Below are 17,565 nucleotides of genomic sequence, written 5' to 3' on the forward strand. Positions count from 1 at the left end.
AAGGCCTTGCGCAATGCATAAAGTGTTGGATATAAACCAAAAAGTAGAGATAATCTTTTAGACAACAAGCTAAAAAAATCTTTCGAAAAAACACCTCAAATATCTGGCATCTCTTAAAGCTAACCCCAAACCTAACTAAAGCTCTTATCTTTGACAAATTATAAAGAAGATTTTGAAAAATTTCCAGACAAGCACACAAGATTGATAAGCAATCGATGGCCATCAGATTAGATTTGGGGTTTATTGGGTGCCATGCTATACTTAAAACAGAGCCACGCCAGCCTGTTCGTACAGGCGTTGGTAGAACATTAATTTCTGTCGCTCTGGCTGTGCTATGAACTTCAGTTCTTCATTTATATTAAGGATCATGCGTGGTCCGAATCGTGTGACGGGCTTCCATTGCACCAAAGGTTTGGTTAGCTCTGCATTGGGGTCAGAGGTGGCGGCAAAGCTCACAAGCATCGCAACCATGCGACAGATGTTGACGTATTCCGGTCGGGATTTATCCAGCTTAAAGGTGGCGGGGATCACATAGATGTACCCCAGTTCATCCACATGGCTCACGCCGCGCTGCTCCTTACCAAAGAACCGAATGCGATACAGATTAAAGTCCGGGGAATCAAAGTCGAAGCGATAGACGTAGGTGGGTGCCTGTCCATACGACAATCGTGCCATTATAAAACGCTCCTGCGAGTGCATCATGTTGTGGGTCCAGAGATCTGTCAATCCATCCGTGTGCTCCATGACCAATCGATGACCGTGTGCCTGACAGAAATAATCGAGCAGCGACTGGCCTAGCTGTCGCCGCTGGCCAGGGTCGCAGCGATTGAGCAGCGTCTGCGGCAGGACACACTCTGGATGCTTTTGTATCTGCTGCAGGGCTGTAGCATTCCTTAAAATCGGATTAAAGGTCAGTCCTTCGCCGCTATTGGCGCCTATAATCACGGGTATGCGATTACTCCACGCCGTACGCTGCAGGACAATTGGTTCCGACAACAGCACCGCCTGGGGCGTCACATAACTCTCCACTGATGGCACAAAGGGCATCATACGACCCAGCTCTTTTTCTAGGGGCGTCCAGAAATCTGCAGAGACCAACAGTTTTGGATCAGCGGCAGCTATGAACTCAAACACTTTCGCATCAATATTCTCGCCCTCGTAGCCCAAGTGCTTGGCCAGACGATACTCCATATCGGGCAGGCGATTCAGCTCTGGGGAGACGCCAGCCATGAGCACGGCCTTGTGGAAGAGACCCTCTGTTTGGGGTGTGACCAGCAGCAGTTGCACGGCCATGCTGCCAGAGCTGTGCCCAAAGAGGGTGATCCTTTCGGGATCGCCATTGAAATTTCGGGCATTTGCCTTGATCCATTTGAGGGCTAGAATGAGGTCCTTGAGGCCAGCATTTCCGGGAATCTCCAGCGATGGATCCGCAAAGGAAAGGAAACCTAAGAAATGAGAGATATAAAAGATGCCTCCTCTTCAAGCTCCACTCACCCAAAGGACCCAATCGGTGGCCAATGCTTATGTGAATGACATTCTCGCGCATGAAATAATCCGGTCCCCAGGCGCGCCGTGAAGCATCGCCGCCCTTGAAGCCTCCACCATGGACGTAGACCATCAGCGGCAAGGGCTCTTCGCTTTTCAACTAAAGAAAGAAATCCATAAAACAGAATCCTCTCAAGTTAAACCCAAAATTTCTCACCGTTTTCATAGAGATATTCAGATATAGACAATCCTCGGAGCCCTCCACTTGCTTTGTATAGCTGCTCACTTGGATGCACTTGTCCTGCGGCTTGCTACAGTCCCGTATCCCATGCCAGGGCTTCAGCGCATGAGGCTCCTTAAATCGTAGTGTACCCAACGGGGGAACAGCATATGGTATGCCATCAAAGCCATAAAACTCCTCATCGTATAGGGTTTTTAGCAGCACACCACGCACTCGGCCATGCGTTGTCTCCACCACTGGGGAGGTGGCTTCACTGCTGCAAAAGTGGAAAGAGAAGTGCAACTAACAGAACAATTCGATGGCTAATGAATATACTCACTAGTCGGCCATCGTATCTGTACGCCAACAGCCTCAAACATAGACTGAAACCCCCTCTTCAGCGTCCATAACATTATCGAGCAAACGGATTGAGATAGCAGCAGCTTATCAACCTGAAAATATACTGATCGTTCTCTCTGTCGTATCTCAAAACAGCACAAACAAAGCAGAGACAAGAGGCTATCGTGGGTGCCCACTATTTGGAAATTTTTTAATGCACTTGGAATTTCGACAAAACATTGAAAAGGCATTTTTTTGAAGTGCTAGTCCTTGATTTTGCAAACATTCTCCCACACCCGCACCTTCTGTAGTTCCGGCAACTCAATCAGTTTGATGCTTTCCGAAATATTAAGGCACTCAACGGTCAATTGTCGGCTGTCCAAGGGCATCCATTGTTTGGTTCGCGGCAGCTGCTCTGCGACTTTCGGGCAATTGGGATTCGAGCTACGAGCGAAGCTTGTGAAAATATCAATCATCCGTTCTATGGTTAGAAATTCTGGCGTATGTTTGTCCAGTTTCCAGGCGAAGTTGCCGAACCACAGATACGAATGATCATCCACATGGGCCACGCCCCGCAGCTTGTCCCCCACATACTTGATGCGCTGATGATTAAATGTCGGCGAATCGAAATCAAAGCGGTACAGGTAGGTAGGGGCCGTACTGTGGCGCAGACGTGAACGCAGCAGCCTCACAATGGGCAGCCAGAAGACCTTGTAGCTGGCGTACTACAACAATATATGGGAATAGTTGAGAGATCAACACAATAAGAGATTCCCTTACCTCGCAGTAGGCCAAAACACCCTCTGGCGACATGGCTAGAGCGTTCTCCCCGAAATGCGTCACCTGCAGACGCTGGCCCAAGCTTCGGGCGAGAGCCTGTGGCAGGGCACGCTTCACATCCAGCGGCAGCATATGCTCCGGCTGATCCTTCAGGCTGGTCAGCAGATAGGGTGCCACAAACACGCGAGCATACATCAGGAGCCCCTCAAAAGAGGTGCCACCCATCAGCAGGGGAATCTTGTTGCCCCAGGCAGTGGCCAGCAGTTCAGCAGGCTGCTTGGGCAGCACACAGTGATCCGTTTTGTAGGGCTCCACCATGGGCCCGAACTGGAACACACAGTCGTCCATGTGCTCGGCCTGACTCAGCAGATACGGCTTCACCAATTTCTCCCCCGGCATGGCTTGCAGATAGTCCAGGATCATGGCATCGGTGGCGGCATGCGCATTCTCCATTCCCAGATTTTCAGCCAGCCGCTGCGGCATGTCGGTTATCGGAAATTGGGCCCATGTGCACAGTACATTTCCCGACTGCAGAATGGCCTTCTGGAACAGTCCGTCCGCCTTGGGATTCAACATCAGATAATGGACAGAGGCCGCCCCGGCACTCTCCCCAAACGCCGTCACATTATTGGGATCTGCATTGAAACTGGCCGCATTCGCCGTGATCCATTGGAGGCCCAGCAGTTGGTCCTTGAGACCAGCATTGCCGGGCACGCCCACGGCGGGATCGTTCAGACTGAGAAAGCCCAAGGGCCCAACTCGATAGGAGATTGTGACCACAACCACATCGCGCATCATAAAATAGTCGGGACTGTGCAAGTCAGTGGTGGGGTCGCCCTTCTCAAAACCGCCGCCAAAAAAGAATACAATCATCGGCAGTGGATTCGCTGAATGGAGCTGCAAACAGAGTGACTCATTATCTACAGCAAAAGTATAGAGTATAAAGTATAGCCCTACCTCTTTGGCATAGACATTCAAATACAGGGAATCCTCGACGCCCTCCAGCTGCTTGCTGTAGTGATTGAACTGCAGCGGCTTCGGGCCCTTCTCCGTGCAATCCAGAGGCTCCGTCCAGGGTATCACCGGCAACGGGGCCATGAAACGTAGACGTCCCACCGGCGGCTGGGCATACGGAATGCCCTCGAAACTCACGTACTCGTCGCCATAGACGCCCGTGCAGCGTCGCCCCACCACAGGGCCGCTCTGTGTCTGCACCTGAATGCTATCATCAGATCTAGATATAAACGGCTGTTCAATCGGAAGAGAACTAGTGGAATTGTACTCACCTCTCCATGTCTGGCGGTTGAATAAAAAACTTTACACTTTAGCGCTTTTTATCTAACGAAATGCACACATTTATGGCACTTCGTTTTATCGCGCAATGCGAGAGAGGGCTGGTTAGGAAAACAACAACATGAACGATGACCGCACGAATTCACTGAGACAGCTGATATTTCAGTTTTGCTTTGCTTGCTTTCTCACAAAAGCTTTGTACATATACTAATACTATACTTTTATGGCTGTTTTCATAGTATTTGTTTATTATTTTGTTGAGCGAGCGGCCAGCGACTGCGACGCGGACGCTGACGACCGGTGCCGTTATAAACAGAGCTGCCAACTGCGAGGTGGATTGACGGGCTGGCAGGCCTAAGCCAGGGCTACTGTTATACTATTTATATTATTTTAAAAAATACAAAATTATTGTACACAAATCTTGGATTCAAGAACCATTAAATAATACAAGAATAACTACTTACAATATAATTATAATGTTTTACCATTTTTGTAAAACTGCAGCCCTGGCAAGCAGACAGAAGAAAATATAATAGATTTATTTTATGATCATTCTCTTTCGGTTAAATATATATAAATATATAAATTAAACACTTCAATGCCCTTACATTTGCACTTTACAATAAATATTTCGTCTTGATGATCTTCTCCCACATCTTCAGCTTTTTCAAATTCGGCACCTCCATCACTTTGATAGTGTCCGAAATGTTGAGGCACTCGAAATCGTCCACTATAGGCTTCCATTTTATCGTAGGATGAAGCTGCGTGAGGACACTCTGGCAGTTGGGATCAGAGGTCTCGGCGAAGGTGGTCACAATATCAATCATGCGTTCGATGGTCAGATATTCAGGCATATCTTTTTGCAGCTTCCATGAGAAGTTTCCAAACCACAGATACGAATGGTCGTCGTAATGGCATGTGCCAACCGAGTCTTTCCCGCAACACTTGATACGTACATGATTAAACGTCGGCGAGTCATAGTCGAAGCAATAGAGATACGTGGGGGCCAGGCTAGGGTCTTGGCGTGACCGGATTACATCCATTATGGGTAACCAGAAGTGCTTGTCGCTGATGTACTATACAGATACATAGAGATAGTTGAGAGATCTTGGCTAACAAACAGGAATGAGGGCAATTCTTACTTCGCAGAAGTTCACCTCTCCCTCCATCGACTCCATCGGTGCGGTCGTCCCGAAATACATCGCCTGCACGGACAGGCCCAACTTTCGGGCCGTGACACGTGGCAGGACCCGCTGGAGATCAAACGGCAGCAAACGCTGAGGCTGATTTTTAAGAATTTTCAATACGCTTTTCAAGTCTTTCGAGATCATTACGCCGAATACCATTAGACCCTCGAAGGAGGTGCCACCCATAAGAACGGGAATCTTGTTGCCCCAGGCAGTGGCCAGCAGATCAGAGGGATTCTTGGCCAGCACACAGTGATCAGTTTCGTAGGGCTCCACAGTTGGCCCCAACTGGATTATAAAACCATCCAGGAGCTCAGAAACATTTATCTGACGGTTCTCCATCAGCCTATGCCCCGGCTGGACTTGCAAATAGTCCAAGATCATGGCATCGGTGGCGGCATCCACATTGTCCATTCCCAGCTGGTCGGCCAGCCGCCTCGCCATTTGGGTTGCTTTCGGACAAACAGCCCACGGACATAGCGCATTGCCCGACTGCAGAATGGCCTTATGGAACAGTCCCTCCGCCTTGGGATTCAGCATCAGATAATGGACAGAGGCTGCCCCGGCACTATCGCCAAACGCCGTCACATTATTGGGATCTGCATTGAAACTGGACGCATTCGCGGAGATCCATTGGAGGCCCAGTAGCTGATCCTTGAGCCCAGCATTGCCGGGCACGCCCACGGCGGGATCATTGAGACTGAGAAAGCCCAAGGCCCCGACTCGATAGGATATCGTGACCACAACCACATCGCGCATCATAAAGTAGTCGGGACCGTTCATGTCGGTCGTGGCATCGCCGATTTCAAAGCCGCCTCCAAAGAAGTAGACGAGCAGCGGCAGTGGTTTCGGTGAATGGAGCTGCAACAAGGATAATCATGATCAATCAGCTCCGTGACCTATGTACACACCTTCCTGGCATACACATTCAAATACAGGCAATCCTCAGCACCCTCTATAAACTTCTTTTCGTGCATTTGCAACGGCTTCGGGCCCTTCTCCGTGCAATCCAAAGGCTCCGTCCAGGGTGTCACCGGCAACGGCGGCATGAAACGTAAACGCCCCACTGGCGGAAGGGCATAGGGAATTCTCTCGAAGCTCACATACTCGTCTCCATAGACGGCTGTGCGGCGTCGGCCCACCACAGGGCCACTCTCTGTCTGCACCCGAATGGGCGGAATAAAAGAACTATTGTATTTCATTTTATTCATTTCGTTAAGCACGACGGTTGACGCATTGTTTTAAATTCTTCTGCCCGAAAAACCCGAGCTGTAGACTTCGATGCGGTGCTGCCTGGTCAGCAGTTACAAACCACGCCTTCTGTAGAGATTCTGTGATTAACAATTGTACCATAAAATGCATATGATTGTTTCCACTTTGCACCTCACTTTGTTTACATATAATTTAAAAGAAAATCTGTATTTTCAAAATTTTTTTCCAAGGTACTTGTATTAGTTTTTTTTGTAATACTGCAGCCCTCGTAATTAACATGGGCTTTGCTGCAATTAACAGAGCTGTCACAGCGCTCCAACAACAAAAAGTCGCTCATGACAGCGCTGCGAAATGCGTTTCTTGGTGAGGGCTGCAGTGACACGGGAATATTTTTATGAATTTTAAATATTTATATCTAGAACTCTTATAAATACTTTTATTACAGGATTTGATAGTCCTGAACCAATTTAAAATACATTGATACATTTTATACATTTCGTTGATGTGCCAGCCCTGGTACAGCTTTTCGCTAAAACAAAATCAGCCGTTATCAGCAGTCTCTCTTGCTGTGCTGCTTTGTGCTGGCCATACCAGGGAGCCTGCAACAGTTGTCTTTGTCAATTTCCAAAAACTTTAATTAGTTTTTTGTGGAAAAATTATCAACAAATATTTAAATTACATTTAATTCGAAAAAAAAACATTTCTAGTTGGCTTTCGTAGTATTGTACTGCAGCCCTGCATTGCCAAAACAAACAAACATACGTTACTACACTGAAAGAAACAAAGTGCGAGCTTTGCTACATCTAAATATAAGCTTTTTCAGTGCTAAAATTAGGTTTATTATAGTGCGAATGTCAGAGCAGGGCACCGTTTGAGCGCAATTCTATTTTTATTGCGCATTTCGCTTAAATACAATGACGCAAAATCGTAGCGGTGCTGAATACATGCATAATTATGTACACGCATGCACACGTAGAGATCACCAAACAGCTGGGTCGTGTGAATGTATTCACGTGCGCTGCCGCGGCCGGACCGGCTGGCTGGCTACGTCGCGAGACGTCTATCTTACCCGGAGCGCCAAAAATCGCCGGCAATCGCAGTCGCATCACGGATCCCATCCAAACCTATGCGATTTCAGTCGCATCTGGCCAGCCAGCCTTATTGGATCCAGCGGTCCGCGCCTTTACCTCATAGAATTGGAAAATCCAATACCGTATTTTGGAGAACATCATTCCGTACACAACAAAATTCGCAGCAACACGAAAAGATGGAAGTCCAAGTAGGCTGGCAGAAATTGCTCAAAATGGGGGCCAAGTGAGTACAAGAGTGCAGCGGGCGACCGGCGGCCAGGAGTCCACAAGTCCATTGCGAAGGTCAGGGTCGCGGGGGAGACTTTGCACCTCGCGCGACCTGCACCCGACTGGGCAATGTGGGGGCTATCATCCAGTTTCCTTATCGCTTACTATACCACCTTTGCCATCGTGTCAGTCGCCGTCTAATCACTAATCACAGTCCTCCTCCAACCCCCCCAATAGGCTCGTTGGGCACAAGTACCAGCAGTACCGGCTGGCCACCAACAACACCGTCGTGCTGGACACGGAAAATGGCCAGGTGATGGGGCTGCAACGCAAGACCCTCTACGACGAGGAGCTGTACTATGCCTTCGAGGGCATACCGTATGCAAAGGCACCCATTGGAGAGCTGCGTTTCCGTGCCCCCGAGCCGGCAGAGCCCTGGAAGGGTGTGCTCAACTGCACCACCTATCGATCGAAGCCCATGCAAAGGAATATGGTGATGGGCATAATCGAGGGTTCCGAGGACTGCCTGCATTTGAATGTGTATGCAAAGACGCTGCAGTCGGAGCAGCCACTGCCCGTCATCGTGTGGATCTATGGCGGTGGTTTTCAGAAGGGCGAGGCCTCCAGGGACATCTACAGCCCTGACTATTTCATGAAGCAGCCAGTGGTCTTTGTTTGCATCAACTACAGGCTTGGAGCTTTGGGTAAACCGTCGAATGAATCCTTTTTTCGCAGTTCCACTAAAGAAATTTTATATTTTGTAGGTTTTCTTAGCCTTAAGGACCCCAAACTGAATGTGCCCGGCAATGCAGGGCTCAAGGATCAGGTGATGGCCCTGCGCTGGATCAGCGACAACATTGCTCACTTCAATGGCGACCCCGACAACATCACACTAATGGGCGAGAGTGCTGGGGCCGCCTCCACGCATATCATGATGACCACCGAACAGACGCGTGGCCTCTTCCACAAGGCCATCCTCCAGTCGGGCTGTGCTCTGAGCGAATGGGTGGAGAGCCCCGACCACCAGTGGGCGTATCGGTTGGCCCAGCAGATGGGCTACAAGGGCGGCGAAAAAGATGCGGATGTCCTGAAATATCTCACCAAAATATCGGCCCGCCAGATAGCAAACACGGACCAGGACATCATCACCAGAGAGGAGATACGCAGCTTCTTGTTGTTCGCCTTTGGGCCAGTGGTGGAGCCGTACGAGACGTCACATTGTGTGGTGCCGGTCAGGCACAAGGACATGCTGCCCCATGCCTGGAGCAATGACATTCCCGTGATTGTGGGAGGCAACTCTTTCGAGGGCCTCTTCTCGTATCAGCTCCTGCGCGGCGATCCCTGGGCACAGAGCCATTTCCACAACATCATTCCACGCGAGGTGAGCGAGGCGGCCACCGAAGAGCAGCGCGACGAGCTGGTGCGACGCCTCAAGAAGGTCTACTTCGACGACGAGAAGCGCGATAAAATGGGGTTCTTTGAGGCCTTGAACATATTCTCGCATCGCCAGATCTGGCACGATCTGCATCGCGTGGTCATGTCCCGCCTTGCCTACGCCCCCACACAGCCCACCTACCTCTATCGGTTTGACTTTGATTCGCCGCACTTCAACCAGTTCCGTCGCTTGGTCTGCGGCGATCGCATCCGTGGTGTGTCCCATGCCGATGAGCTCTCCTACATGTTCTACAACATCATATCGCCAAAGATCAGCAAATCCTCGCAGGAATACCATACAATTGAACGTATGGTAGGCATGTGGACAGCATTTGCAGCCACCGGAGATCCCAATTGCCCGGCCATTGCCCCCGCCGAATGGCTGCCCGTTGAGCGGACCGAAAACGGTGTAGAGCATTGCTTGAACATCAGCCAAAAGCTGGAGATGATCGAGCTTCCCGAGGCGGAAGCACTGGCCGTGTGGGACAGTTTCTATACCAAAGAGGCGCTCTATTAGGCTTCATAAATTTAGTGTGTGTATATTATAAGGTTTTCCTGTAGTCCCAAAGATTGTTACCAAAATTTTAGTGTACAAAAAGAATTGTATTTCGAGTGTAAATAAGAATTAAAGTGATTTTCATATAAGAATTGTAAGGCGATAAGATTTAAACACTTTATTTTATATATTTTTTTACAAAAAGCTTTTCTTTCCCCTCCTCCACCCAGTAACAGTGCCCCACTCTCTGGCTTATGAAACATTTTTCACTGCGTGCCTTAATTAATCCACATTTATTTACTTAATTACCCCCATCCAGTTATACATTATAGACATTTCAGCGGTCAGGAGGCCAGACCTCCACACACGACAAGCGAGTGTCAAGTTTAAGGTGACTCGATGGAAAACTACTTGTCGGAGCCGCCAGCCCCCGGAATTCGAAATGCACATAAACCAGTTCTGGGACTAGGCTAACTACAGTGGCACCCATCTAGATGTCTAGACTAATTTTTAATGCAATAAAACTTGTATTTTTCACAAGTTAAACAGACTCCGTTGTACAAGATATGTATTCCAGCGTAATATCCACACAAATCATCAGAGATACATCCACGCGAATGGCACTGGCCACTTCTAGAGCTACTTATTATTACATTTCATTATTGTTCTGCTTATCGTAAAGTCTATCCCACATACGAAGCTGCTTCGTTTCGGGCAGCTCAAAGAACTCCAAATTGTGTCCAATGTTGAGGCACATCTGTGGACCATTGGTGTCCAAAGCATCCCACATCACGGGGGATATTTGCGGACAACTGGGATTATCATTCGCGGCAAAGGCTGTCCACATTCCAATCATCCGCTCAATGGTGCGGTACTCCATCGAAGACTTGTCCAGCTTGGTGGCCAGCAGCAAGTAGAACAGGTAGGAGACGTCGTCGCCATGGCTAACGCCGCGTACATGGCGGCCACACATCACCGTTCGGAAGTGATTAAAGTGCGGGGAATCAAAGTCGAAGCGGTACAGGTAGGTGGGCGTGGTGGGGGCCAGGGCCAGGCGGGAGAGCACCGTGCGGTGTATTCCATGCCAGAAGTGCTTGATGGACAGCAGGTGGAGACACTCGTTGAACTCCATCCGTCCGCGCGTGGCATCATCGAAGTTCGAGATCTTAAATTCCCTTATCAGATCCTTGAGCTCCGCGGGAGTCACCTGGTCGCGGACCTCCCGTGGTATTAGCGCCTCAAAGGCGCTGAGCATGTGATCGGCATCCTGCATGGTTGACTGGTAGGAGAACAGACCCTCAAACGAGTTGGCGCCAATGATCAGGGGGATATCATTGCCCCAGGCATCGGCGACCATCTCGCGATGTGGCTTGGGCATCACGCAAGCGCTGGTCACATACGGCTCCACCACTGGCGTGAAGGCAAACAGGACATAGTTGCGCTTCTCCTCCTGCGTGATCAAAGCAATGCAGTGCGTCGCCAAGTCACTGGCGGAGGCGCGTTGCAAGTACCGGAAGACCTCCTTTTCATTCTCGCTGCCGGAATACCCGATGGAGCAGGCGAGCCGATAAGCCCAGTTCCCACGTGGCTCGCTGGCCCACTCGCTGTACATGGAACCCGACTGCATGATGGCCTTGTGGAAGAGTCCGCGCGTCTGTTCCGTGGTCATCATCATGTGCGTGGAGGCGGCTCCAGCACTCTCGCCCATCAGCGTGATATTATTTGCGTCGCCATTGAATTGCGAGATGTTTTCCCGCACCCAGCGCAGGGCCAACACCTGATCCTTGAGTCCCGCATTGCCGGGCACGTCCAAATCGCGATCGGCAAGGCTCAGGAAACCTATAAATAGAGGTTAATGGGAAGTCTAATCATTTTGTTTACAATTATTGTTTGAGGGGCTGCCAACTTGGGGAAATTAATTGCTTGTTATGACGGCAACAATGGCCGCAAGCAGTTTTAATGATTATAAAATCGTTTGTGGCCGCTATATATGTACATATATAATCAACGGTACTTTCTGTTCGATTGAGATAGTGCCCGTAACATGCAATTAATCTTGCTGCACTTGAAATTTTGCTTGAAATTAAGTTGGCATGTCTCATGCCATTGCAATTAATTAGAGGGTGGACCCTGGCATGACGTCACAAAAAGGCGGCCGGGGGGAGAACATGGAAATCTTAATTGGCGTGACGTCAGAAAAGCTGCAGGTGCAGAAGGCAAATGGACATTTATGTATGTTGTTTTCATTTAATTGGAATTAGGCAAATAAAATATGATAAGTCCCTAGGGCAAAGCCATTTCATGTTATTTAAATGAATAAAATAAAATAAATATTGGTTTTTCGACACGTTGGCAGCCCTGCAATAAGTTGGCAGCATTTGCATTGAAAGATCCACAATTATTGATTTCTAATTCGATTTTCGACTAATTGGACTCACCTAAGGCACCCACGCGGTAGTTAAACGTGACCAGGATCACATCCTGCTTCATAAAGTAATCCGGACTGTAGAAATCCCTGGAGGCTTCGCCGATCTGAAAGCCACCGCCGTAGATCCACACCAAAACCGGCAGCGGCTGCTCCGTGTCCAACTTTTTGGCGTAAACATTCAGATACAGACAATCCTCGGAACCCTCGACGATGCTCAGCACGAAATGCTTCTGCATGGGCTTGGCCCGAGGATACGTGCAGTCGCGTATGCCCTGCCAGGGCTCTGCCGGCTCCGGGGCTCGGAAACGCAGCTCCCCCAGCGGGGGCTGGGCAAACGGTATGCCCTCGAAGGCAAAGTACAGCTCCTCGTCGTAGAGGGTCTTCCGGCGCAGACCCTTCACCTGGCCGTTCCTAGTACTGATGACCCTCGTCTGCTTGGTGGCCAGCCGGTATTGTACGATCTTGTGGCCCACCAGCCTGCAGAGGGTTAAGGCAGAGAGAGAGAGAGAGAATTTGGTTTTTATTAATGAGTGTTTTTGTTCTTATCTTATCACTCAGAGGGAATTTCGCCGGTTCCACGCGTTTGGAAATCCACTCGAAGCAATCAGAGGGTGTAATTGGTGGATCGACTGGGATGATGAGCCCCCACCCCCGGAGGGGGGAGCCGATTGACCTACTTGGTGCCCATTTTCATCAGATCGCCTACGCCCACACGAATTTCCATATCTTGCGTGCGTTTCGTACTTATTTAGTTATTAATTTGTGGTAATTTTAGGGTTTAACTTCCGTCGCTTGCAATCAACGAGGAAATACTGAAAGTACACACTGCCACGATAGAACCAGACCAGACCAGACCCGTCCGATCCCAATCTATCAGTTCGACTGCGACTACACGTCTGAGTGTAGCTCAGAGTGCAGCCTCAATTCAGTTTGTGGGGTTTAATCACGCCCGACCGACGCTTATCGCGAATGTACAAGCGAAACATATGGTGGCACTTGTTGGGGGGGAGAATATGCCTCGATTGATAAGACGCCACCACAGAGAGGGAGGGAGACAGAGAGAGATAGAGAGAGCGGGTGTTGCTCTGTTCTGGAAGACAAGCAGAGCAGTGCCAGCTGTTTTCATGTACAATTTGTAATTACTTTTTAATGATCCCAGAGTAGTACAAAGTCGGTTTTTATCTGGCAGAGTGTCGGAGCTGAAGCCCCTCCATTTACGATCGAGCAGCAGTCAAGGTTCAGGCATAAGCTACTGAGATGCTTATTCAGTAATTCCATAATTGACACTCGCACAAAAGTGTATTGTTATTACTTTAATGAAACCCTTGACATGCTGCGAATGTTGCGACGTTCAAAAGTGAAAGCTGCGCGCGCTAATAGCCTGTACTGCTTGCATGCGGCAGTGCACTGCTTGTATGTCCACCTGCGCAAGCTGTTGGCGCTGCAAATGCAACTCTTCCTTTGAACTTCTTCCTCTCTAGCTCACACACCTTGCAGCCATCTCCTTGGTTTTTGCGTTTTTTTTTTATTGTATTTCATTGTGGTTTGCTGAAGTTTTCTTGCTAAATAAGATGCGGAAATTCTATGCTAAACTCCAGCCATTGCCGTCTCTAATCGAATGCTGATCTAATTCTGAAATTATATGCATTTTTGTGGCTTAAAGGAAGACTTGGAGCCGACGCGTCGCGGCAGTGCCGTGTTTTTTTGTTTACATAGACTTTTGTTTATTAGCCGTCATTCATTTTGGTTTATTCTTTATGGGGATCATTTTTGTTATCAGTCGGTGACCTTGGGTGTCTACTTGGTGGTACAAAATTTGGAAAACATCTAAAACCTTGCATTCAAAAAGTCATCTGTTTCATGGTGCAAGGTAGCGCCTTGCGTGACGTCACAACCAAGCCAAGGTGTGTCTGTGCTGCAGGTAGAATATTTATGCTTTAGAAATCCCAAATCAAAAATTCTTGATCACATCAGCAAATTTCGTTAGCCCTCCAAATTCGATTAACGAAAGTTCTCAAACTTTTCCTCAATTATATTTGATTTTTGGGACAATTTTCAATCAATAAAAAAGTGGATATAAAACTCGTGAAAACTTTCAACAATTCAAAATTAAAAAGCAAAAGCTATAACTTTTACAAGCGGTAAAAAAAAACATCTTCCATATGCAATTATAATTTTGCTTCATAGGCAAAAAAGAAGTACAAAAAAAAGTTTATTTACGCATAAACGATTTTGATTAATTCCCCAAAGAGGAAGGCCCTACAAAACGGGAAGCGAGGGAGTAGGGAGGGCCCTCAGCTAATTAAAAAATTGTCATAAATCCCCCAGAGTTTAACCCATTTACAGTCGACTGGTCTGTTGAGAAATGGCCGAAAAGAAAGGGATTCCCTCCCACCCACACCCACAGCCAGCCCACCCCACCCCACCCACAGCTACTTAATTACACTTGCGCGCACTTTAATTTCCATTTAAGAAAAAAATTGCCCACCCAAAAAGAAAATGTAAATTTTTGTTGCCTCCCCCCACCACCCCATCCCTTTGAGAGAAGAAAAGTCAAGGCGAGAGCCGAAACATTGTAAATTATAGGCTTAAAAGAAAAGGCACGGCAAGACAAGGCTTCCTTCTTCTCCAGAAGCTCCATGGCACAGCAGCTTATTAAATTATACTCGCGAGATGAGGGGCGGGGGGGTTTTCCGTGAGGTGTGGGATGTGGTCTTGAATTTCCAACACTCCTAATCTCGATTTAAGCCAAGTATCAGGCACAGGCGGCTGCTCCTGTATCAAGTGAATTCAATGTCAAAAGGGTTAATTGAAAGTGCCAGGAAATTGGAGGAGTCACAGGAGCTGGAGGACACGACAGGAGAGTAACCCCAGAGAGAAAGAGAGAGAGAGTGACAGGGGGGGTAGCCTCCACATGGGGCAGGGTGTATGCAGTAGTCATAAAAATCAAAGTCCATAAACCGGAGACCCAGAGAGACACCGACCCACCGCAGTCCATAAAAAATAAAGTTTTTTCCCCATTTTGCTTATTGCAACCCCTGGGATTTACCCTTAGACCATAAAAATATATCCCTACGTCCCTGCCTTACCCTTCCCCTTCCCTATCCTCTCAACTATTTAGAGAATTTGAAATGCAGACAAATTTGTATGCGTCAAAGAAAAATTATGCCGCTTTTTGGGGGAATTTGTATTTTTGATTGTACATTTGGGTAGATTTTCATTGGAAAACCATTTCAAAGATCCATTGGAAAAGTACCCCTTTTGGTGGGAAATCCCTTCCATTGAAGTCTTTTAATTAAACTAAAACGAAACCTCATGCGAAAACAATTGAAAAATCTTAGAAAAAAAATGGCTCCTGCATCTGAAGGGTTTTAATATAGCGAGTAGGAAAATGGAAAATGGAAACAAAGTAAAGATGGGCCCTCAAGGGGGGGGAGAAAGTACCCAAAAGAAAAGGTGGAAAAGGTTTAAATTAACTTTTGTTGAGGATTTCTTAGATGGACTCCGCTGAAGGAGTTTGTGCCCCATCAATGGTTGAATAATGAACTACCTCCGCGTTGTATTATTAAGTGAATGCTTTTTGATCTTACGATGGCAAATTACAAGCTACAAGACACCCCTCCAGCTCCCTCCAGCAACAATGAAACATTATCCAGTGTCGTCCTCCACTTGGTGTTATATATAACACTTTCAATTTGATAAGCAGCCTGACTGCGGGGGATGCCCCCTAGCCAGCGCCATCGCCATCCCCAGCGCCATCTTCATCCACAGCTCTGCTCTGGCATAGTCGTCATTTGCCAAGTTTCCACTGTCATTGTCTGTGGTGGCATTTGTAATTCACTTTGATTAAATATGCAAGGGGATGCTCTATGGACTGACTGTGACTGCCTGCCTGCCTGACTGCCAGACGAGGACCGCATTCAAATGCCGCAACAATGCAACGACGACAGTCAAGGGACACTGGGACCATGACGAGAGTCCAGAAAGCAGAAACCCCAGACCACCCCCCAAGCAGTGGCAGCAGGAGTAGGAGGTCCTTTAGTCAGTCGCCAAGAAAGCGCAAAACAAGTTTGTGAAATTTTCGGCAACGGAGGCAACGGCAACGGCAACGGCGTGTCCTCTGACAGGATATAAAACAATCAGTGCAAGCCAGCGGAAACGGAAGTGTAACCCCAACCCCCCACGCCACTCTCCCCTTTCTCTCTCCCCTTTCTCTGTTGTGTGAATTTGTCTAAATTGTGGGCGTGGCTCTGGCTTTCTCTGTGCTGGTTTGGGCTTTTGTGAAATGTAGTCCAAAAGTTGTTTTGTGGCCGCCTCAAAAGATAGCCCCCTGACTAAACCACACTTTTGGATCCTCGCATTCTCTCGCTCTCTCTCTCTCGCTCTCTCTCTCTCTCTATCGCTCGTCGTCCTTTGACTATTGTCTCTGTATTTTTCACTGTGTGTGTCATCTCCCATTTCTGGCGGTGTCTTGATTGCATTCGTTGGGAATTTTCTACCAACAGTGGGGTTTATTAATGTTTTAAATTGAAATTTCACGCTTTGCTGCGTTATGCCTGTGTTCTCAGTGAAAATGTATCCCCAAAAGGTAGATTTGAATGCAGATTTTAGGCAATTAAATAAAAGAGAAAAGGTAAAAGGGAAATACAATGGAATTATTGTAAGTTCATGAAGGGAAAATAGTGGAAAACTGAATCTTAAATGCCGAATAGTTACGGAAAACACGCAATTCAGAAGACCTCACCTTTAATTAATACACCTTTTGCTAGGCTCATTCTCTCGTCCACCCCCCCCACCCTCAACGCGCTTTTTTCGGGGCTTCACTAAAAGCAAACACAACAGCAGGCGTCGCTGTGATTGGATGTGTGTGTGTGTGATAAATTCGATACGAACCGAGATCAGGGTACAACAGGGTAAACAGGTGCTGCCCATGAGAATCGCACCGAAAGCTCGTGTAACAAAACGCCGAAAAAGCCTCACCTCGCATTAAGTTCTTGTTCTACACCCACTCCACTACCACAACGATCGAAACATACACCCACACAGTGCAATGCAAGCAAATCCGCTCTCAAATACTCTCACAAAACGATTGAAACAAATCCGCTCTTAAAAACTTTCCCCGACTTCGGTTCCACTGCATTCGGTGGTTGACGGAAGAGAACAACATGCATACAACATACATAAGTCCCATTTAATCTGCCAGAATAGCGGAATATGTTCGGAATGCTATACAAAAACGCGTGCGATAAGTGTAGCAAGTGCTTAAAAGGAAAATCTTTCGAAAAAGTGTTGTGAAAAGCCGGTAAATTGACCAATTGTATGGTGAAAAGCCGGAAAATGTAAAAAATGATCGCTGCATGTGTTCATTGTATTTTTTTTCTGTTCGAAAATTC

General features: G+C 47.8%; 4 protein-coding genes across 5 annotated transcripts; 1 reads left to right on the forward strand and 3 right to left on the reverse strand.

Annotated features, from left to right (window-relative positions):
- Positions 1 to 222: 222 nt before the first annotated feature.
- LOC6594354 (esterase B1) lies at positions 223 to 2,165 on the reverse strand. The gene is made up of 4 exons (XM_002019497.2): positions 2,046 to 2,165; positions 1,703 to 1,982; positions 1,495 to 1,645; positions 223 to 1,445 (listed from the first exon to the last, which is right to left on the reverse strand). The coding sequence occupies exons 1-4, from the start codon at positions 2,054 to 2,056 to the stop codon at positions 262 to 264; spliced, it is 1,626 nt and encodes a 541-aa protein (XP_002019533.1). The 5' UTR covers positions 2,057 to 2,165; the 3' UTR covers positions 223 to 261.
- Positions 2,166 to 2,225: 60 nt separating this feature from the next.
- Positions 2,226 to 4,305, reverse strand: LOC6594355 (esterase B1). 2 transcript variants are annotated; one of them, XM_026985016.1, is made up of 4 exons: positions 4,111 to 4,305; positions 3,782 to 4,046; positions 2,825 to 3,721; positions 2,226 to 2,769 (listed from the first exon to the last, which is right to left on the reverse strand). In XM_026985016.1, the coding sequence occupies exons 1-4, from the start codon at positions 4,116 to 4,118 to the stop codon at positions 2,308 to 2,310; spliced, it is 1,632 nt and encodes a 543-aa protein (XP_026840817.1). In that variant the 5' UTR covers positions 4,119 to 4,305; the 3' UTR covers positions 2,226 to 2,307. The 2 variants fall into 2 exon arrangements, with proteins under 2 accessions (XP_026840817.1, XP_002019534.1); XM_002019498.2 differs by having other exon boundaries at positions 3,782 to 4,058.
- A 384-nt stretch (positions 4,306 to 4,689) lies between these two features.
- On the reverse strand, positions 4,690 to 13,054 carry LOC6594113. The gene is made up of 6 exons (XM_002019499.2): positions 12,850 to 13,054; positions 12,183 to 12,649; positions 10,398 to 11,583; positions 6,216 to 6,534; positions 5,260 to 6,165; positions 4,690 to 5,193 (listed from the first exon to the last, which is right to left on the reverse strand). Exons 1-6 carry the CDS (start codon positions 12,894 to 12,896, stop codon positions 4,735 to 4,737), a joined length of 3,384 nt encoding a protein of 1,127 aa, XP_002019535.2. The 5' UTR covers positions 12,897 to 13,054; the 3' UTR covers positions 4,690 to 4,734.
- LOC6594114 (esterase B1) lies at positions 7,575 to 9,902 on the forward strand. The gene is made up of 3 exons (XM_002019500.2): positions 7,575 to 7,830; positions 8,052 to 8,518; positions 8,579 to 9,902. Exons 1-3 carry the CDS (start codon positions 7,643 to 7,645, stop codon positions 9,763 to 9,765), a joined length of 1,842 nt encoding a protein of 613 aa, XP_002019536.2. The 5' UTR covers positions 7,575 to 7,642; the 3' UTR covers positions 9,766 to 9,902.
- Positions 13,055 to 17,565: the final 4,511 nt, after the last annotated feature.

The sequence above is a fragment of the Drosophila persimilis genome, unplaced genomic scaffold (genome assembly GCF_003286085.1).
Source record: "Drosophila persimilis strain 14011-0111.01,24,50 unplaced genomic scaffold, DperRS2 tig00000000-arrow-pilon, whole genome shotgun sequence".
NCBI lineage: Eukaryota > Metazoa > Arthropoda > Insecta > Diptera > Drosophilidae > Drosophila > Drosophila persimilis.